This window comes from Nannobrachium achirus (genome assembly GCF_963921795.1).
Source record: "Nannobrachium achirus genome assembly, chromosome: 9".
Classification (NCBI taxonomy): Eukaryota; Metazoa; Chordata; class Actinopteri; order Myctophiformes; family Myctophidae; genus Nannobrachium; species Nannobrachium achirus.
Window position 1 is genome coordinate 11,194,002 of NC_137818.1, and position 21,053 is coordinate 11,215,054.

At 42.4% G+C, this 21,053-nt stretch overlaps 2 protein-coding genes across 2 annotated transcripts; both read right to left on the minus strand.

Moving 5' to 3' along the window:
• Positions 1-2,345: 2,345 nt before the first annotated feature.
• On the minus strand, positions 2,346-19,939 carry LOC308291134 (embryonic polyadenylate-binding protein B-like; the record flags this gene model as incomplete). The annotated part of the gene is made up of 14 exons (XM_080733076.1): positions 2,346-2,408; positions 3,683-3,813; positions 4,850-4,958; positions 5,548-5,696; positions 6,410-6,535; positions 7,316-7,412; positions 8,076-8,339; positions 9,205-9,300; positions 9,565-9,702; positions 14,732-14,826; positions 15,749-15,888; positions 17,494-17,609; positions 18,281-18,474; positions 19,747-19,939. The coding sequence occupies 14 exons, from the start codon at positions 19,937-19,939 to the stop codon at positions 2,346-2,348; spliced, it is 1,911 nt and encodes a 636-aa protein (XP_080589202.1).
• Positions 12,324-13,886, minus strand: LOC308291739 (protein disulfide-isomerase-like; the record flags this gene model as incomplete). Its single annotated transcript, XM_080733867.1, has 1 exon — positions 12,324-13,886. The coding sequence occupies one exon, from the start codon at positions 13,884-13,886 to the stop codon at positions 12,324-12,326; it is 1,563 nt and encodes a 520-aa protein (XP_080589993.1).
• Positions 19,940-21,053: the final 1,114 nt, after the last annotated feature.

Consider the following 21,053-nt stretch of genomic DNA (forward strand, 5'->3'; position numbering starts at 1 on the left):
TTAAAAAAAAAAGACATGAAATCACAAGGAATCAACAAACTATACATTAAAAACTGGTCAAACATTGGCCAAATTGTCATAATTATAATTGTCAGGCAACGTTCTGAAAATAGCTGATCTGATCTACAAGCTCACAATGGCTTGTTGCCAGTCATTGTTTGTGATATGTAAATCTGCTATTTGCACAATAGGCCATCTGTGGATTCCCAAGATCAAGTATTATTTAGGGGGGTCCCCAGTTCACTTCAAATATGATTATTTTGAGGGGTCACAGCCTGAAAAGGTTGAGAACCACTGGTGTAACTGTGCACAAACAGTAAGGAAACTTGACTTCAGTCCATTATATCTCCCCTTTAATAACAGGCTACCAATTGGTATTGTGTTTTATATCAGTTTAGCCACTTTTACGAGGTACAGCATCAGGCATTCGTAGAATGAGCAACACAGCCAAACGTGACCGTGGGTAGTGCCAACCAAAAATGTGTCAAAATGGCCTGTAATACTTTTCTGTTGGTATTCACCTTTGTTGCTTGGAGCATTGAAGATTTCACTCTCCCACAGTAATATGGACAAGAAAAAAACAACACATATTTGCCATTTTAATAATTTTACACTTATAGTGTCAGGGACCTCAGTGTGTGGAAGATACTAACCCTAACCCATACGCAGCCACAACAGCTTGGCATCTCCTTCTCATGCTGGTCACCAACCTAGCTTCATTTTGCTGTGGGATGTTATCCCATTCCTCAACCAGGATTTGTCACGTCAGCCAATGTGGTTCTGTTGGTCACTCAAGCACGTACAGCTCACCCATGCTGATACCACAAGTGTTCAATTGGGTTGAGGTCTGGACTCACGGCAGGCCATTCCACCCTGGCTCTGTGGGGGCGAGCGTTGTCATCCTGGAGGATAGCATTAGGTACAGTACCAAATTTGAAGCCCAAAACGAGAGTGAATGCCAGCAGAACAGTATTACAGGCCATTTTGGCAAATATGTGTAGGCACATTATGTCTACTAGAAGTAGAAACTAGATACTGTGAACCGCTGCTTTTAAAACTCTTTCGATGTCATGGTCCCACTTGTATGGTGGGCCCCATTATGATGACTATGTCCTGTGACCCTGATTGTAAAATGTTTTAGCACAAATTCACCCATTGTTAGCCTCCTGGTTGGTCCCTAACTGACCAACCAGCAGGCTCTATCTGCCTTGTCCCGCCCTGGTTCCGCCTTTTTTATGTTGAATTAGCTAAAACATAATTTTTGGAGAAATAAAAACATTTAAAAACATGCTGATTCACTATGCTGCCACTGAGCAGCTCCAATTGACTGAAACAAAGTTTGAAATTAGAATTGAGCACACAGAATAACAATATGAAGCAACTGAATTAACATGGCAGTGGATGGAATGTCCCACTGAGTGTCCTACCAAGACACAGCAACCAATGGGTGTGGAGAGGGGCAGGACAATGGGCGGGACTTGACAAAGGGTGAATTGTCTTAACTGTGCAAGAGAAGGACACATTATAAAAGTTTCAAGTGACTTATCAGTTAAATTCAGTGGTGGTTAAAGTAAAAGTATCAATACTGCTATATTATGTAGAAACACCCTGTTAGAAGTAAAAGTAAGTACAACATGCGACACGTTGAGTTTGTGATAAATGAGACAAGACAAGACAGATTGAATGAACTTAAACGTTTATCTTCTCAAATCAAACAAAAATATTTTTCCAAACCACACACAATTGCTAAAACAAAACATATTACTTATTAATTCAATGGCTAATTATCAAAAAAGGTGCCATATAATCTTTTCTCTTTTTTTCGTTCCTTTTTTTCAAAGTTTTACTCTTTTTTTGGTAATTTTCTCTTTTTCCTCCTTCAGAATATCTGATCATGATTCCTGGATGATGAGTCCTGTAAGAAGAATCAAAGGTTTAGCCTTTTTTGTTGTTTATACAGCCACACAACAAGAATGCCTCAGTCACCGTTGAAGAAGAGACAGATAGCCTACTTCGATTTGAACTGAAGTCTAAAGGTATAGAAGTTATTGGCAAGAAGCAAGCAAAAATAAGAAATAAGTTAACAAACACACATTTCAGAACTTATTGTTTTAGACAAAGGCCCTCTATCTCACAAAACAGAAAAAAATACAAACTATGGCACCACCTCTTTAAAACTTTCAGTGCTGGAATGTAAATCCTGTTCACATTGTAGACAAAGGTAAAAGAAGACTTTACATCACTTGAAAATCATTCTTGTTTTTTTTCCGGTAAACGGTGAGCTCTTTAATAATAATGTAGATTCAGATGTCATCCTCCATTTAGAACTAACCTGAAGGGGTTCTTTACTTCTTAGGAGAGTCATCTTTAGCCTGGTGGGCCTGCAGCACAGCAACCGCTTCCTCCAGCTGAAAAGCAAACATCCAGTGATGTCATTACGTGCGCATCCTGCATCAAAAACTCATTCAAGTCGCCCAGGGACTCATTCATGTCATGGTCCTGGGGTCCCAGGGATGCGCCTCCATTGGAGTCCATGTTAAAATAATTTACCGCGTCGCGGTAAAAGAAAAAAAAAATCCACAGACACCACCATTGTTCATGGGTGAAAGCATCCTACTTTACCCTACGTTAACACAAATTAAATCCACGTAGAAAGTCTTAAACAGGCGATAGAAACGTCAATGTTTTGATTCCACCGACGTCCGATGCCATTTTGCGCACGTAAACTTTATATTGAGGACTCATAAAACTTTTCTGGGACCCATTTGAATGACCACCTGTGGGTCCCGGGACCCATTACATTGAAAACCTAGTAACATCACTGAACATCAGTCACAAGTTCACAACCTCAATCCCTCCCCACCATGTCCACTTGAATGCAGCAAATATCCACATCAAGACATTGATTAATTGCACACAATTAGAAGCCAACATTAACATTCAAGTTTTACAATGTAGTGCAATATTCAGGGTGGTCCACAGGTGCCGGCTGGAATGGATAGCCATTAATTAAAAGAAATCCAGACGGCAAATATGTTTACTGCCATTTTTTAATGAGCTCATTGAGCTGTAACCCAACTCTGATAGCCAACATTAATCACCAGTTAATCACAGTACTCATTTACAATAATTGTGTTGACAGACTTACATCTATCATCGCTGTCTGTTTATTGAGTTATGTGTATAGGAGAACTAGAGCCAATCATAAATGATTATAGTGTTCCACTGCCAATGATAAGCCTGCGGTTCAAAACACAAAACACTAAATATTTTAGATTTTTAACAGAATCACAATTAAAAACAGAAGCAGAATAGTTTTCAGCAGAGCAAGGAACCGTGATCCTCTTAATGCCAGACAACAGTTCTTCCAGCTAGCAAGTTTATTACAAAAGACCCAAGTCAAACTTGTTTGGGTTGTTGTCAGCTGTTGATTTGGACAGTTTGAACTCTTTTATGTCTACGAGAAACCTTCACTGAAACCTTCATCGTGCTGGTATTAGTACAGTAAATAGTGCACGTGTCAGGTTTGTCAAGTCAAGTTTGAAATCAATCAATCAATATCATTAGAACATGTGTAAGCAAACCTAAACGATAAAGCCATTAGTGTGGAAATGTATGATATATGACCACATGTATGAAGAGACAATGACAAGCATTGACGAATTCATCATGCTCATCTTGCCTTGGCATGGAGGGACTCTGGAGACTCCAGCATGTGCAGAAGCTCAGAGTTGTCGATCTCCAGCAGCATGCCAGTGATCTTTCCAGCCAACGTGGGCTGAACAGCCTGGATCAGCGGATACAAGCGCTCACCTACAGGACACAGCATTAGGTCACTGCTGGGCACAAAATCTTCCATCTTCATATATATTTTTTTCCTTAATTTCTTTTTAAATCAATGCCCTACTTTTGTCCAACAACAGCATCATGCAAAAGTATCTAACTACATTAGATCCATTGAACACAGGGGTTTCTTCCTGAACATTTCCTGAAAATAAATATTATTTTTTGCCAGACATTGCCAATAAGAAATAAGGTCATTAGAACACATAACAGTGTTAATAAGCGACTAAAACTATGACAAAATGATTTCGTTGACTATTTTTTTCACAGAAGAAAACAAAACAAATACTAAATCAAAACTAAGTAAGCTATGTTGCCTAAAACTAAGTTAGTCTTAACACATATGGTGCCATGATTTTTTTCTCTTCAATGTCCCACGTTGCCATGGTTACCATAGACTTCCATGTATTGCGCAATTGTGTAAAAAGTGCACGCCCATGCCTAGATGATGCACCACGTGTGTGCAGGCTGTTCACAGCTTTCAAACAAAAAAATCCGCTTGGAAATCCGTTCAGGCATTGATGATTTATCAGCCATTATGTTTTCTTCAGATGTAAACAAACATGGCTGCCATGTTTGAAAGAATGGGTTGGTATGGGGGTTAAACATGTAATTTCGCGATCGCGATCATGCCTAACACATTTCTGGAGGTCCAAAAAAGATTTTTGAAAAAAAAAAAAAAAAAAAAAAAAACGGCCCAAACTCGGGAAACTTGGGGTTGGCACAGCATTGGTACCAATACAAACTCGGGAAACTCGGGGTTGGCACCCAATGTGTTTTAACTAAGACTAAATGTATTGACAATTTAGTCAAACAAAGAAAAAGTAAAATATTATGGAGGGACTGGTGGAGAAGAAATCCAGTAGAGCACACACCAAACACAAATAACGTTGTGTTTGGTTGTGTTCGGGTGTTGTGCTCTGAAAATAGAGTAGATCAGCCATTTCAGCATGCAACCAAGTGTAAAATCCAGCATTACGATGCCATCATGGCATCACATACACACCCAGCAGTTGTTTCTGCTCCATGAGTGGAGCGGCAGCCAGCATGGAGGCAGTGAGAGGCTCTTGGCCGCGGTGGACCACTGGACCCACCATCACCGGTGGTGGAGCCACCTGGTGGAGAATCTGTACAACACAAACACAACACACACACACACAAGACAAAACATGTTGAACAGTTGGCTTTCATCCCCATTAACCCATTCATTGCCGGAGGCGGGTTATGACGAGTTTCAATTATTTGCCCAGAGTGCAGATGCTTTTATTATGAAGGCTTACATCCTGCAAGTTTATATTTCTGGAAAATAGCCAATCTGCAAGCTCACAACGTGTCACATATGCGATGCGTTCTGAGCTTGCAGAACAGCCACTTTCGGCATGCAACAAGTCGTACTCAAGTGCAATTTAGGCATTTAGCAGACACTCTCTCTATCCAGAGCGACTTACGGTAAGCAAGCTAAACGCAGACATCAAATGCAGAGAGAAGTGTAGTGCCTCAGTAATATAGGATCATAGATAAACAATATACAGTACTATGCAAAGATTCTATGGGATACCAGGTAAACAAATGAACCTAACATCTGTCCAAGTAAAAGTAAATGTACTTAGTTCTTATCCAGCACTGTGTGTACTGTACCTGCTGTCTTGGCATGGGAGTAGGATGAATATTATTTACTACTGTGTGTAGTACTGTGTAATGTACCTGTCTTGGCATGGGAGTAGGATGAACAGGGATGGTGATGATCTGGTGAGCGTTCCTGGGGGGTCCAGGAGGGTACTGTTTGTACTGCTGGCCTCGGACCATGGCCTGCATGTCGTTACGACTCCCTGCCGTCTGGGTGCCGATGTTATCTGGACCAGAGAGAGAAAGAGAGAGAGAGAGAGACTAGGGCAGTGGTTCTCAACCCATGGGTCAGGGTTCCCAACATGACAGTGAAGTGACGATTGAGATCGTTTTAAATCAAGAAACTATACAATAAAATATAGTCAAACATTGGCCAGATTGTCAAATAATTTAAGGGGTAAAAACTGTGATAATAGTCGATCTACACAAGGCGTTGCGATTTTCGTAATATTTATATGTGGAACAGTAAAGGGTCAAACAAAATGTAATGCCTACAATCCCAAGTGCTTATCAGGGTGGGGGGTCCCCAGTTCAAATAGGATTATTTTTGGGGGTCATGGCCTGAAAAGGTTGAGAACCACTGAACTAGCTAGGGCAACTTAAGTTTTCACTCAACTTCAAGAAGCACTTCACCTATTTCATACAACTGGTCCTCACTAATGATCGTTATAATGATGGCACCATTTTTGTCTACTCACTCCTGTGTCTCATGAAAGACGTTACGGGGCACTACTGCCGTCCCTCACTTTATCTCATTTGTGGGCTGTACACAGTTCAGAAAACCTGCCTACCAATGACATCATTGGTAGGCAGGTTTGGCATAAAATGTCTCTTTTGGGTCTCGTGCTAAAACGTTTTGGGGACCACCAGTCTATTGCACAGGTTCTACTTCCAGGCCACATGGTATCGCTGATGATGCTGCTGCTGCGGTTCCTCTTACTTGTCCTCTGTGTGTAGTTGTTGTGGGCGATGCGCGGAGCCTGGGTGGACGCCTGTCTGACCGTGGCGATGGGAGTTGACGCACGGCGGGGGAAAGCACTTCCCACGTACTGGCCGGGGTACGGGCCTACAAGACACACAATGACAGCAGCATGGGTACTGGCCTACAAGCACAAGAGACACAATGACAGCATCATGGGAACCTCGTCTCCTCCTCTGTTCTATGTAGGGCCCGCTACAAACTCAATAACAAATGTATTGAGTACCGGGTATCAAACCGATACTTTGGGCTTATCAAGCTTGAGGCGATCAAGAGATGATTACAGTACTAACCATAATATAAAGCCATTTAACATTTATTGCACATTAAAGAATGATTGTTTTAATGATATTTAATGATAATGTTTGTTACTTTTGTCAATTGTCATCTTCACAGATGGTGGTCACTGATCAGCCACAAACTCGGTCACAACAACTGGCCAATAAAAAAAGATACCAGTTCTGTTCAGAATTTTTCTCATATCTTTCCACAAAATATTAGAAAACGCTCAATAGTGGGCTCGATAAAAGCCTGGCTCAATAAGCAGGATCGATAAGGTGCTCATTATCAATACAAATTAAAGAGCTCCATTCCCAGTTCTACGTGGCCACTGTCAGGCAGAAACCTTGTAATCTCCATGTCTTAATCTTTTGTTTTGTTTTTTTCTCAAGAAAGCATGCCGCGTTTCACACTTTGTCCTATGGCGGTGTCATGTGAAAGTAGCGAAAACGTTTAGTGTCTGTAGGCTTTGTGAATATAGAATGAATGAGAAAGTATTAACAAGAGCTTGTGATTAATTAATATAGCTACCCATTGGAACACAGCTTCTTTTGTCTACATTTCCTGAAAAGTATTATGTGTATTTACCCTGGGGTCTTGGTGGCGGTGCAGTGGTCCAGCGGGGGGGTGGGGGGGTACGGATGGTGCCAACAGCATTGTGGTTGTAGAAGGATCGAGTCGGGGGCTGCGACAAACAAGTGTTCACAGTTAGTGCTAAGCGTGTAACAGAGAACAGTACTATTTAATAATAATACAATAACTATTTTAGGTAACATAATTTGCCTCTCCATCAGGATATTAGTTGGCAAAAAGAGCTTAAAGAAGACAATTTAAAGAATTCATAACATTTCAAGGCATGTCACAATTAATAAAATAAATAAAGTGTATAATGACATTCCCAAGGCTGAAAGTGGTTAATTTATTATTATATTATTTGAGTATCAAATAATTCTTATGGTTATGAACACTGGCATAGAATTACAAGTAGGGGGAAAAACATCTCTTTACAGTACTTCACCTAAAAACACATTCTGAGGCTCATCTGGTTTGGACCCCGCGTCACATTGTATTTGACAGCTAAATGGACCAATGTTTAGTTATGTTGTTATAGGACGTACAACTCAGCATTCCTACATGTGTAGAACTGTCACGATTATGACATTTTACACAATTAATTGTCCCTCAAATAATTGAGATTAATGATGTAATTGTGTTTTTGTCGTTGACAATTACATTTCTGTTTGTCTTTTAAGTGCACATGGCAGATATGACACATAACCTATACAAAGAAATGACTGACATATTGACAACCTTATACTTTAAAAAGAACATTGATAGTGGAAATAACCTGTGGCACAGTGGACATGAAGTACCCAGCCTGTTGGTAGGAGTCCATTATGGGGCCAGGCATGGCCCGCACGGTGGCCAGTCGCTGCATGTACTTGTTGGTGAGGATGGCCTTGCGCTCCTCCTTCCTCTGTGCCAGGGCCACGTACAGCGGCTTGGTGGCCACGATGCGGCCGTTCATCTCCGTCACCGCCTTGGTGGCTTCCTCGGGCGACGAGAAGCACACGAAGCCAAAGCCCTTGCTGTGGCCGGCGTCGGTCATGACCTGTACGGTACGGTGAGAGGTATAGACTCCATCAGACACACTTGCTTCCCTACCTCAATGGTTCTTTATATGAATTTGCACAAAATGTGGAAAATCATTTCTCCTGCTTTAGAGCTGATATAAGCAGTTGTTTTGCCCCCTTGAAAACAAGATGGTTCATCTGAATTCCTAATAATATTCCTAATAAAGAAATGTCAGACTTATCAGGGCTCCCTCATAAAAGAGATCTTGATCTCAATGGAAGATCTGACACAAGATCGGGCTTTGCTTGCAGAGGTTTTGCTTGCTGTGCGTGAAAGCCTCTGTGACAAGATCGTTGTGTGATTCCAGCGCTTGGTGAGAGCTTCCAGAGCTTTTCTGAATATCTGGCAGGTTAGATATTTGACTGTCACAGACTGGACTGCGATAAGCACTGCGAGAAGCATCAGTTTCAACCAGTGAGAGAACAGAACCAGCAGATCCTTCTTTCCTTGGGTCCATGTGTTGTGTTGTGTCAAAAAACTCAATAAGAACTAAACAAAAACTAAGCTATGATGACCAAAGTTAAGTCTAAATGTATTGACAATTTTGTCAGCAAATAAAAAGACTAAAATGATGGGGAGGGACTAGTGTAGAAGAGATCCAGTAGAACTAAAATAAGTCATTTTATGTGTGGTTGCGCTCTGAAAAGTGCAGATAGTCCGTTACGAAGCCAAGACCCGACAAAATCAACTGTAGATGTAGTCGACTAAATTGTATATTTAGTTGACTAAAACTCAGCTTAAAACTAAAACATGTCAGATGACTAAAATGACAAAAAGAAATTAAAATGTATTCAAAAGACTGAATAAAACTAAATATGTATTAAATTAACACTGGCTACTACCTTGGCACTAGTGATGGTCCCATAAGGAGCGAACTCATTGCGCAGTCTCTCGTCATCTATGCCATCATCCAGGTTCTTCACATACAAATTCACTCCCTGGAATCAACACAGAAGCAGCAAGCCATGATATGAAGGCAATTCAAGTGTCAAATGATTACCCAGTAAAACCCTCCTGTTTTACCCATTCAGACCATTTAACCATTATCTTATGCTTTAACTATTAAAATAAATAGCAGATATACAAGCTCACAGTGCAGCACTCGCTGCGAGCTTGTAGATCTGCTATTTTTGAGCACTGCTGATCATAGAAACAATACATTGAACTGAGAGCGTCGCATGATGTCCTTTGAGCAGCTGTACCTGGTAGCGTTGGATTCGGTCCTGTTTGATCTGGTCAAACTTGCGCTTCAGCTCTCCCTGCCGCTCCATTCTCTTCTGAGCTCGCCCGGCATAGAGGATTTTCCCATTCAGCTCTTTGCCGTTCATCTCCTCCACTGCCTATTAAAAAATCACACCCAATGTGAAGTGAGCGGTGGTCGGGCTTGCATAACGTCTTCAGACTAGGATTTGAGTCTAGGATGTACAGGGTATGCTACACACACACACGTTTTGCTATGGCAAAACGCTGAGGAAAAAGGCTACAGACATACGACATATGACATCACTAGACAAACATGATGCTACGCACACACATTTTACTATGGCAAAACGCTGAGGAAAAAGGCTACGGACACACGCACAGCTACGGACACACACCCATTTTGCTATGGCAAACGCTGAGGAAAAAGGCTACAGACATACGACATCACTAGACAAACATGATGTTACGCACACACATTTTACTATGGCAAAACGCTGAGGAAAAAGGCTACGGACACACACACAGCCACTTATAGGAGCACACGCACAGCACGCACAGCTACGGACACACACACATTTTGCTATGGCAAACGCTGAGGAAAAAGGCTACAGACATACGACATATGACATCACTAGACAAACATGATGCTACGCACACACATTTTACTATGGCAAAACGCTGAGGAAAAAGGCTACGGACACACGCACAGCCACTTATAGGAGCGGTTTGCACCGCTCAAAAACAAGAAACACGTTTATATACGACCTTGAAAAAGGAAAGGTGTTTTTCTTAAGGTTGAGAAAGAAAACTCCTGTTAAAATAATAGCTGTGACCTTCTCCTATAACCTTTGGAGTTTTTAACCCATCAAGACCTGAGGCCGATTCTAGAAATGCCTTCTAAAATCGGTAGTTCTCACACTTTAAGATGAACTTGTGCGTCGTCTTTGGCGAGAACTATGAAAAACGGCATCGGCCATGTCAGTGGGGCAATGCCAGCCTTAAATCTTTGACCCATCCTAGAGTAGAACCATTGTTCATGTATGCAAATACTGAAGGTGACAGGAACAACCAAAAGTATTAGAGAGCAGCACCTTGCATATGAATTGAGAGCACAGACATAATATGTTCTTAGGTGAATTCATAATTTCTCATCCAACGTCGCTCCATAGTCCGAAGTCGTTTCTTCAAACATTTTTCAGCTAAAGACCCAAAACAGAAATGTGGTGCGACTGGTGTCTCTGTACCCACACATCGATAAAAAATCACACCAGTGTGAAGTGAGCAGCGCTGATGGTGATGATGATAGACCCACAACATCACAGGACATCAGTGATACAATGGAAAAACACATGGACATACTGTACATACACAGTCAGTCACATACGGCAGTGGTTCTCAACCTTTTCAGGCCGTGACCCACAACATAATCATATTTTATCTGGAGACCCCCTCACCCTGAAGAGTTGAGGCATTACATTTTGTATATCACGGTTCTATTGTGAAACTAGCATATCTACATGCTCCCAAAGAGCATGTAGATCCGCTATTATTCCGCTATCTTTTTTAGGTATTAAAAAGTCCTTCAATTGTCACTTTAGAAAATGTGCATTTACCCTCTATAGTCTATACACTTCAACTTTATGTTGGTATGTTTACTGTTCAGTGAGAAAAGAATGTTGCACATTAAGTTAATCATCTGGGGACCCCCCAAAATAAGGTTGAGAACGACAGACATATTGGAGCAGCTAGCGGCACTCAAAAAAAATCATATCTGTCGGGTAACAACAAATGCAATCTGACATATAAATAACAAGGCGCATTCTGCTGGTGCACAAGTAGGCCATACATGGTCACGACTGCACAAGGCGCAAGTTGGCACCTCGAAAGAGTGCAGTCTAGGTTTATTATTATATATAATAATTCTATAAAGGAAGTCAAAGGCCGTCGGGTCGGCTGAAACCGAATATAGAGTTATAGATAAATAGATTACTGCATGAAGTACGAGATCATCTTGAAGCCATGCCGCTTTTATTGACAGTACTTATACTATATGAAAAAAATTATAATAATAATAACAAGACAAAACTGGATCTCAATGCCATTTTTATATTTGGTTCCAAATATACAAGTGAAAACCAATGTGGATCTCGGTTGAGGTCTTGAGGGTCTTCCACAGAGATATGGAGCACCCTTCCACAGAGTGCATCATTTTAGCCAAGGGGCGTAGAATGGACAAAGGCTGTGAGACGGTTTTCCACCCAAGCCAACTCACTGGTGGAAGAGCAGTTATATGTGCAGCAGGTTCACAGGAAAGGCAAGCAAAGCCCTTATAACTGGGATGGAGCTTGTTAAGTTGTATTGATAATGTGCACCTTATCGATCGTGCTTATTGAGCCGGGCTTTTATCGAGCCCAGTATTGAGTGTTTTCTAATATTTTGTGTAAAGATGTGAGACAACAAATTCTGAACAGAACCGGTATCTTCTTTTATTATTGGCCAGTTGTTGTGACTGTGAGTTGTGTGGCTGACCACCTGTCATATGAGGATGACAACAACAAAAGGAAAACATGTTTTGCCTATCATTAAAACAACTAATAGTACTGTAATAATTTCTTGATCGCCTCATGTCTTGATTGTTTAAACATGATGTCATGGACGCTATATACTCGATAACAGGCTTGATAAGCCCAAAGATACGGGTAATCAAATTTGTTAATGAAATGTGTTAACTGGCTCATGTTTCGAGCTCCATCCCTACTTATAACTCGTCATATGGGTCCGGAACTTCATCCCGCTTGCCGCCCTCCTTTTCGTCATATACGTCTGGATCTTTATCTGGCGTGCCGCCCTCCTTTTCGTCATTTACATCTGGATCTTTATCCGGCGTGCCGCCCTCCTTTCCTCCACTCTCCAGGAACTTGACAAAGCCCTCCAGCGTCATCTCCCCGGTGTAGTCGATGACCCTTCCACCCGGTCCTGCGGGGAAGAATTTTAGCGTTGGGTAGCTGTAGACATCAATTGACTCGAGGTCATTGACCGTTAGGTCAATCTTGGCCACTATGACATCTTGGCTGTCCTTGTAGCGCTCTCCCAGTTTGTCCCAGACGGGGGCCAGCTGCTGGCAGGATCCACACCAGGGCGCGTACATCTTTACAAAGACGTTCTTGGTGGGATCGAAGACGACTTCTTCGAAGTTCTTTCCCACCAGGACCCAGACGGGGTTTTTGTCCCAGTCTTTAGGAACCTCCCGACTCCTGAGATTGGGCAGCAGTTTGCCCTCGTTGTAGAGTGTGACGAACCCCACGATGTTCTCGGCTGTGATGGCCTCGTTCTCCGGCTTGAACTCTGCCATCTCCTCTTCAAAGTTGAGCAGGCGGAAGGTGGGGCACTGCTCCTTCTTCAGGCCTATAAACTCCATGATGCGCTTGTTGTCCTCTACGTCAATGTCCACCAGGATGAACAGGATCTCGCCCTTGAAGACCTCCGCTGCCTTCCTGAATTGGTCCATGTTGTCCTGGAAGTCAGGAGCAGCCTTGGACACGTACATAAGGACGTGGTCCATGAAATCTCGTAACGTTTTCGGGGCAGTCTGCACCGTGTACTCAAAGACCAGAGGAAACTGGTTGGCCTTGATGAAGGCCAGGAGGTTAGGTGTGGAGAGCTCTCCGTCGAAGGTGCTACGGCCCTCGTCGAGTTTCCTGAAGAGGACAACGCCGTCCTTGGACACCTCCAACTTGGAGTACACCGCATCCTCAGACGTCATCCCGAATGAAATGTCATCCGCAGCTTCCGCTGCTTCAACGAAGGCCTTGGCATCATCAGACTGAGCGTCCCTGAAGAAGCCGATGACTGCCACCTGGTTGTAGGCGATCATAGCCTCTGCCTGCGCAACCTCTGCCAGGGTGGTGACGGCAGGGCCCGAGCGCTTCTTAATCCACTCGAGGATGTCCTCGGCCTGCCTGCCGGAGGAGTACTCTCTGGGCGACTGCCTTCCTCCTCTCTTGAACAACTTGATGGTCGGGTATCCCTCGATGCCATACTCCTTGGCCAGCTCTGGCTCTTCTGTGGCGTCCACCTTGCCCAAGCGTACCTTTGAACGCTCCGCTTTCAGCACGCCGGCCACCTTGGCATACTCGGGGGCCAGAGCTTTGCAGTGACCACACCACGGGGCATAGAACTCCACCAGAAGGTTAGGGTAAGCCTTCAACGCCACGTCGAAGTTACTTTTCTTCAGCACCAGGACACCCTCTTCCTCCTTGAACCGGATGGACCAACCGCTGGCCACAATCAGCATACAGAGTAGGAAAAACCTCAGAAACATAATTACCAATGAGAAGCCTTTCTGAAAGACAGAATGGTAGACACAAGTGTCTCTGCTTCAAAGGAAATCTCTTTAAATGGTTTATTATTTATGCCACACAATAACTTACTATTAACCTATTATTACTAAGAAACCACATTTTCTACTGCGTCAAGTCTAGGTCAGAGAATAACTGACATGTTTATTTATACCCTCAACTGTCCAAAGTTGTTGCATCACAGCTGAGCTCTAATTGGCCAGAGAGCTTGACGTCATGATGGCTATGGTAGGATATCTCCTAGCATAGCCATCATGACGTAAAACTCTCTGTGTTAATGTTGACTGCATGGCCTGTTATAGCGCCACCATGCGGCCAATTTGAAAGATTTGGGTTAGCACACTTCACTGGCCTTCAGGGATTGTGCGCGCAACATTTCTCAATCAGTCCACTGGTGTCTGAGGCTAAAGCTGTACGCAGAGAAAAACAGACATGGGGCAGTTCCAGCCTGGCTGGGCTTAAATAAAATTCTAATGAATATTAAAAGAGAAGATGGCTAATCCAGATGAGAAGATGTTAACATGGTCTTTGGGTGTAGTTACCATGGATTAAAGCAAAATAAAATCTCACGACTGAAAATGTTTGAAAAGTCTTAAAATAATAACCAAAAATAGACTATCAACAAGAGATCTTGAGAGCTTGTAGATTAAATCTTTTAATCTGTGAGTTTCTTCTTTTGCAGATCAGTTTTGTGTTTGTTTTGTGTTTGTTAAAGCGTTCTTGTATTCGTAATGTAGTCCGGCCTGACAACGCACGCGTGTCTGTGCGCTCTGGATAGTTACATGATGACCCATGTCGTAGCCTTTACCTTCATAGCGTCCTCGTGGCTGTAGTAGTTGACGAAACCGAATCCGCGGGACCGTCCCCTCTCGTCTTTCATCACTCTCACACTGAGAGTTCTGCCTAGGACATTCAGAGCACAGAGTACACGACTCATTGTCTTATGAAAACTAGACCAGGTCACCTGGTCGTGCCAGACCCGCAATGAAAACTAGTATGGCACTGAACTAACACATGAACACACAGGATTTTATAGTCTCAGCAACAAAGCGTAGTGAGCTTGTAGATCGGCTGTTTTCACTAGTATGGCACTGAACTAACACATGAACACACAGGATTGTATAGGCTGAGCAGCTGGAAATGTTTGTGAGCTTGTAGATGGGCTGAGGAATTTATAGTGTCAGCAGCTCGTCAGCCAACTCAACTCAGCTGGTCCTGTACAGGTGACGGCACTCAAGGCAATCAGCCGAGCAAGGGAAGGGAGGGGCAGATGAGCAGGCACACTGAGGAAAAGAGGGACCGACAGACCGACAGACCGACCGACAGACCGACCGACAAAGCCTTATGTAGGCCGACCCCCTGGGTCTGGCAACAACACATTTCAAAGGGACTGAACAGTCTTTTAGTTAGGAGAATGGTCCTTAGGGTGGGGGGGTCCAGGGACCCTCAGGGCTCCTTGAGGGGATTCCAAGTTCCTTAAAAGTCTGTAACTCTGAGTGTACACATGGAACCAAATGGGTCCATTTGGTTCTCAGAGTTATGGGGTCCTTGAAATTACATTTAAAAATGTATAATAATAATAATTAAAGTGCAGCTCCAACTTAGTAAAATAATGTAATTTGAATATAAAACAGTGGTGCAACATCAATTCAAACAAAAAAGTTATTGTTAGCCTAAAACCTGATTTATATATATTTGCACACCAGTAGCTCGAGCAGACAATAGACAATCTACATGCTTGTAAATTGGCACATCTATGTGCGTAGCTAAGTATAAATCAGGCCTAAGCACACTGAAAGACATCTCCAATGGGTCTCGTTCTTACCAAACTTTGAGAAGAGTTCCATGAGCTGTTCATCGGTGTAGTCTTCAGCAAAGTTTTTGATGTAGACGTTGGTGAACTTCATGGCCTTGGCCCCGAATTCCACCGCCCTCTCCTTGCGGGACTTGAAGTGGCCCACGAAACTGAAAACGGAATCCGCCATCAAGAGGGGGGGGGGGAAAGAAGACAAAAACAAAAATGGACATTTAAGATCAAAAACTTGGGTCAGTTGCAAATTATTTTTCTGTAATGAAATATGCCAGATATGCACATTGTAGGCCAAATGCCATGAACATTGTATGAAGGTGATCCACCATCATTACAAAATGGAGAAAAACTATGGACAAAGTGACATACAGTAGGATGCACAAGATATTCTACACAAGAGTTTAATTAAATTGCTGTTAAGATTTTGCTAGATGGATCCCGTTTCTGCTTTTCTCATAGTCATGCTAATTCACAACTCGGGTTACTGACCTACTCCGGGAGTGGGACAACTGACATGTTTCACCCAGGAAATTGGCTTTTGTTGGGCTGGCAATGCCAGAGTCCAACTCTGAACCACTTGTTTCTAGGCTGAGCAAGAACACACACAAGGTTATACTGTAAGTATATCTTCACTGCCGGGTGGAAACCTTTTATGTCCAAAACCATATAATTCACTGCTGATATTTTTCTATTTTACTATGTTGATGAATTGAATAGGACCACAATGTAAATGTTCCCAGGACTTTTATGTGTTATCCATTTAGCCTTACTGTACACCTGTGCAGTTTACATTGCTGACTAATGAAGTATTCAATCAATCAATGCGTTCCAATGGATCCTACATAGTTATTTCATCATAAGCTCTTTTCACTTTCAAAATATTTCAAAACAATAGCAAAACTTGCATATCTGTAACACTCTCATACAACAATGTAGTGCATCAGTTTCTGAAGAAAAACAAACAAAGTTGAATGTTGGAGATACAAGGTTTCTGCTCGGCGACAACGATTCTTTAACCATTAGTATAGCCTACATGACACAACCAGGGATAGGACAATTACACGTGACGTGTAATTTAAAAAACACTAAAAACGTAAAATGGCACTTTTGTCAAACCAATTGAACCCCCAGCATCCCTATTCGTTCACCAAAAATAACAGATCTACAAGCTCACGATGTACTGTGAGCTTATAGATCTGCTATTTTTGGTGAATCGATTTGTGTAGTGAGAGCGTTCCAAATGTGCTCTTTACATGCCCGTTTTATCAAGTATAAAGAGGTTTAAGTGGTACTGAATTTGCAGCTCAAGAGCCAATTCATCCTAGTGTTATGATGGAGGACAATTTCAAGATGAATTAAATTCTCTGCGATGTGAATATTGTAATAAACGATAAGGATCATTGTCCCACCCCTAAACCCAACATACTAATTTGACATCATTCTGCGGTTATGACAAATGTTCAAATGTTGGTACCAATGCATGACAGGAACATAATCCATTCTATTTTTGAGGACATTCAACTCTGACACAGGGGTGGAAAACAATGTATTCTACAAGTCTTTTTTGGCAGAAACACGGACAAAAAACATCCACTCATATCGTCCGCCGCCCAGTTGGAAAAATTACCACGGCACTAGAAGATCACTACATAAAACTAGCCATGAAAAACGTAGTTATCAGATTTTACTTTATGACCTCACAATAGAATGCTGGGATATCAATGTAATCAATATAGTGAAACTTAAAACCTTAAACTCACACTTTGCGATCGTTCAGCAGCATCCCATTCATGGTCTCGATGGCGCGGTTTGCAGCCTCCTGCGTCTCAAAGTGAACAAAGCCGTAGCCCTTTGAGCCTTTCTCATCACAGACCACCTGAAAAGGATATGTTTTCAGCACTAGTCGGGAGTAAACTCTGGCTTTTCAAGAATAGCAGATATACAAGCTCATAGTGCATCACTTCGTGCTGCACTACAACTACAAGCTTGTAGATAAGCTGCTATTTTTGAACTTCTTGAAAATGTTTCCACATTTTGAATATATGTATTATTTTAAAGTGAAACTCCTTGACTCAAATCTTTGCTTCTGAGGGTCCCTGGAACAAAATATTTTGAGATGGGGGTTACAAGTCTGTACCTGAGAGTGTACAAATGAAACCAAATGGACCCGTAAAAGGCAATTTGGTTCCATGTGTACAGTCAGTTATGGGGGTCCTTGAAATTAAATAAAACATCTACTTGCAAAACACATTTTTGGACACTGCTCCAACAGATTTGGCCCTAAAATCACGCAAAGCGGTACACAGTATCTCTAAAGTCATGTCATCAACATGGATCTGTCCCATTTTCCCTTTTTCCCTCCTGATTGGCTACCATTGCCTTCTAAAGTTTGTGTTTGCGACCTGACTGTCGCTTATCTCCCGATTAGGGAGTCTTACTGGTAAGTATGGTATTCGAATGGCAGACTTGGATACTCATAGTATCGACAGCTTTTCCAGTACTGGTATCAGTATTGGAACAACTCTTTCTTGGGCAAAATGAACATACCTTACAGGACAGAATATTCCCAAAAGCTGAGAAGGTGTCGTACAGGGCCTTGTTGTCGATGGACTCGTCCATGTTCTTGATGAAGATGTTGCCAACGCCAGACTTCCTGAGTCCGGGGTCCCGCTGGGACCACATGATTCTGATTGGACGCCCCTTGATGACCTCATAGTTCATGGTGTCCAGGGCACACTCAGCTGGAAAGTTAAGAATATTCATGGGTGATTGTAATCTAATAGAGCTGTACATTTAGAATACGCAAGGTTACTGTGATCACAAAGTTATACATGTTGAATATTCATTGGTAATTGTAATCAAATAGCCGTACATTTTGAATATTCATTGATGATTGTAATCAAATAGCAAGTTAAATGTGCGTTGACAAAACTCTAGTGTGCTGGATCCAGCCTTGACATAAAGTACACCAGTGGTTCTCAGGGGGGTCCTCACATGATTTGGGGGCAGGGGTCCCAGATGACAGTGAAGTGACAATTTCAGAACTTTCAAGACAATAAAATAGCTGATCTACATGGTATACTATGTGTCAAAATGTTCACCACATAGATCTGTGGAACAGAGTCGAACTAAATGAAATTCCTCGACTCCTGCCATTCCTAGTGCTTGTCAGGTGGGGGGTCCCCATATGAAAAGGTTGAGAACCACTGCTCTACACACCTACAGTATGTCACCACCACAGAACAATTCCACAGCCTTCCAGAGTGTTTCTCTGGTATTCAGGTTTCAATCATAGAACTTCCACCGCCATGCAGAGGAAAACGTGTATATAGACCTGACCATCCATTGTTGGTATCAACATTCAATTCTGAACTGGCTTCTTTTCTGACCAGTTAGTTCGATAACAATATTTAGAAACAAACAGGTGTGAACCATTTGTGTTGTGTGTAAATGATGACCAAGTGGATGACATTTCCATACTACCTGAACTTGAATAATAAAACCAGGAAAGTATCTGTGTTATTAAAGATTTTAGAATCATGTCCTGGTCCAAAACAGTCTATCATGTACAGTCTATGTAATGTAGGCTTAGAGATAGTGATCGAAATAGCCATTCTTATACGTTCTCTCTAGTTGTATTCACTTGTACGGCATGTCAAAATTGTGAAGTGTAAGTGTGTAACCATCGTTCATTTAGCTGGACAACCCCTGGGGGATCCCCGCCCCCCACTTAAGTTTGAGAACCACTGAGAATTTTGGTTCCGAGAATGCGGTTTAATGTATAAGCAACATAAAAGTGTAATATGGACTACAACAAGTACCCTATTTGTTTTAATAGGGCAGGGGTCTGTAACTGATGATGTTTGGCCTCTGGACACTATTTTCAAAGTATATGATCATTTTGGGGGGACCATGGCACAAAAAAAGTTGTGATTATGGCATTTATAGAATCGGCTTCAGGTCTTAAGAATCCATGGTTTTGCTTCAGGGTGGACCAGAAATGGATACCTTACCATCGGCTGGCTGCTGGAAGTTTATGTAGGCGTATCCCAGAGACCTGCGGGTGATGAGGTCCCGGCAGACCCGGATGGACATGATGGGCCCGGCAGGGATGAACTTCTGATAGAGCATGGCCTCGGTGACGTCGGGATGCAGGTCTCCCACGTACAGCGAGGCCAGAGGGTACGACTGTCCACTGCTGTTCATCTTGGCTCACAGCTGGAGAAGGGAAAATGGACAAAACGCTCTGAACCAGGGGTCATCAATGTGTCATTGACATTGACACTTACATTTCTGTTTGGCTTTTAGGCTTTGAAGTTGCACATGGCAGATATTACACATAACCTAAATACACAAAGAAATGACGGACATATTTGACAACTTTATACTTAAAAAAACAACAAATAGCCGATCTACAAGCTCACAAAGCGTTGCCTTGCGACACAGGGAGCTTGTAGATCGGCTATTTCCACTAGTTTTGAAAATGTTTCAACATGGCAACTATTAGGACGATTATGTCAAATCATTGCAATTATCTAAAATAATTTTGATTAGACGATATTGTAATAATTGTGACAGGTCTAAGGACAAATGTCGTCTTGGCCTCGCCCGAGGCAAAGTCTAGATCAGTGTTTCTCAACCACTGTGCCTGGGGACCCTTGGTGTGCCCCTGAGAATAGTCTCGCGTAGCCAGACAACTATTCCACAATCTCTGAATGCTATATAGAGTCTGGAACAGCAGCTCCCTAACAGCGAGTAATGGAAACGGGCATTACCGTTCAAGAAAATATATTTTAAAATGTCATTTCTGCTAAGCAGCAAGCTAAACATGCTTATATGATTTTTATTTATATAATGATAAATGTGTGCGATGTGAGACTGAAACGGAAGTGATGAGGGGGTTTCACTTCCGCTTCATCTCGCACTCATCATTTCTTCCCCGGTTTGCCAGACTGTATGCCGGGAGCATTTGACCAAATCGCGGAGGCAACAGTCTGGCCACGCGAGACTACCCAGAGAAGGGTGCCCCTTGAAACTGCTTGAAAGCCCCAAAAAAAGTATTGTATTTATCATTTTAAAAATGATTTAAACTAGTGAAAACAGCCGATCTACAAGCACACAACGCCTCGCGGTGCGTGGCGTTGTGTGCTTGTAGATCTGCTGTTTTCACTACTGTTGTGCGACAGCCTTGTATGATGAAGCAGGGCTTTACTTTGCGATGAAACGTACACATTTGAAACTTGGAGATGCAAGGTTTCTTCCGACAGTGACGATGACGATATTTACACCCCCGTATTATGTTGGGTGTGCCCATGGATTC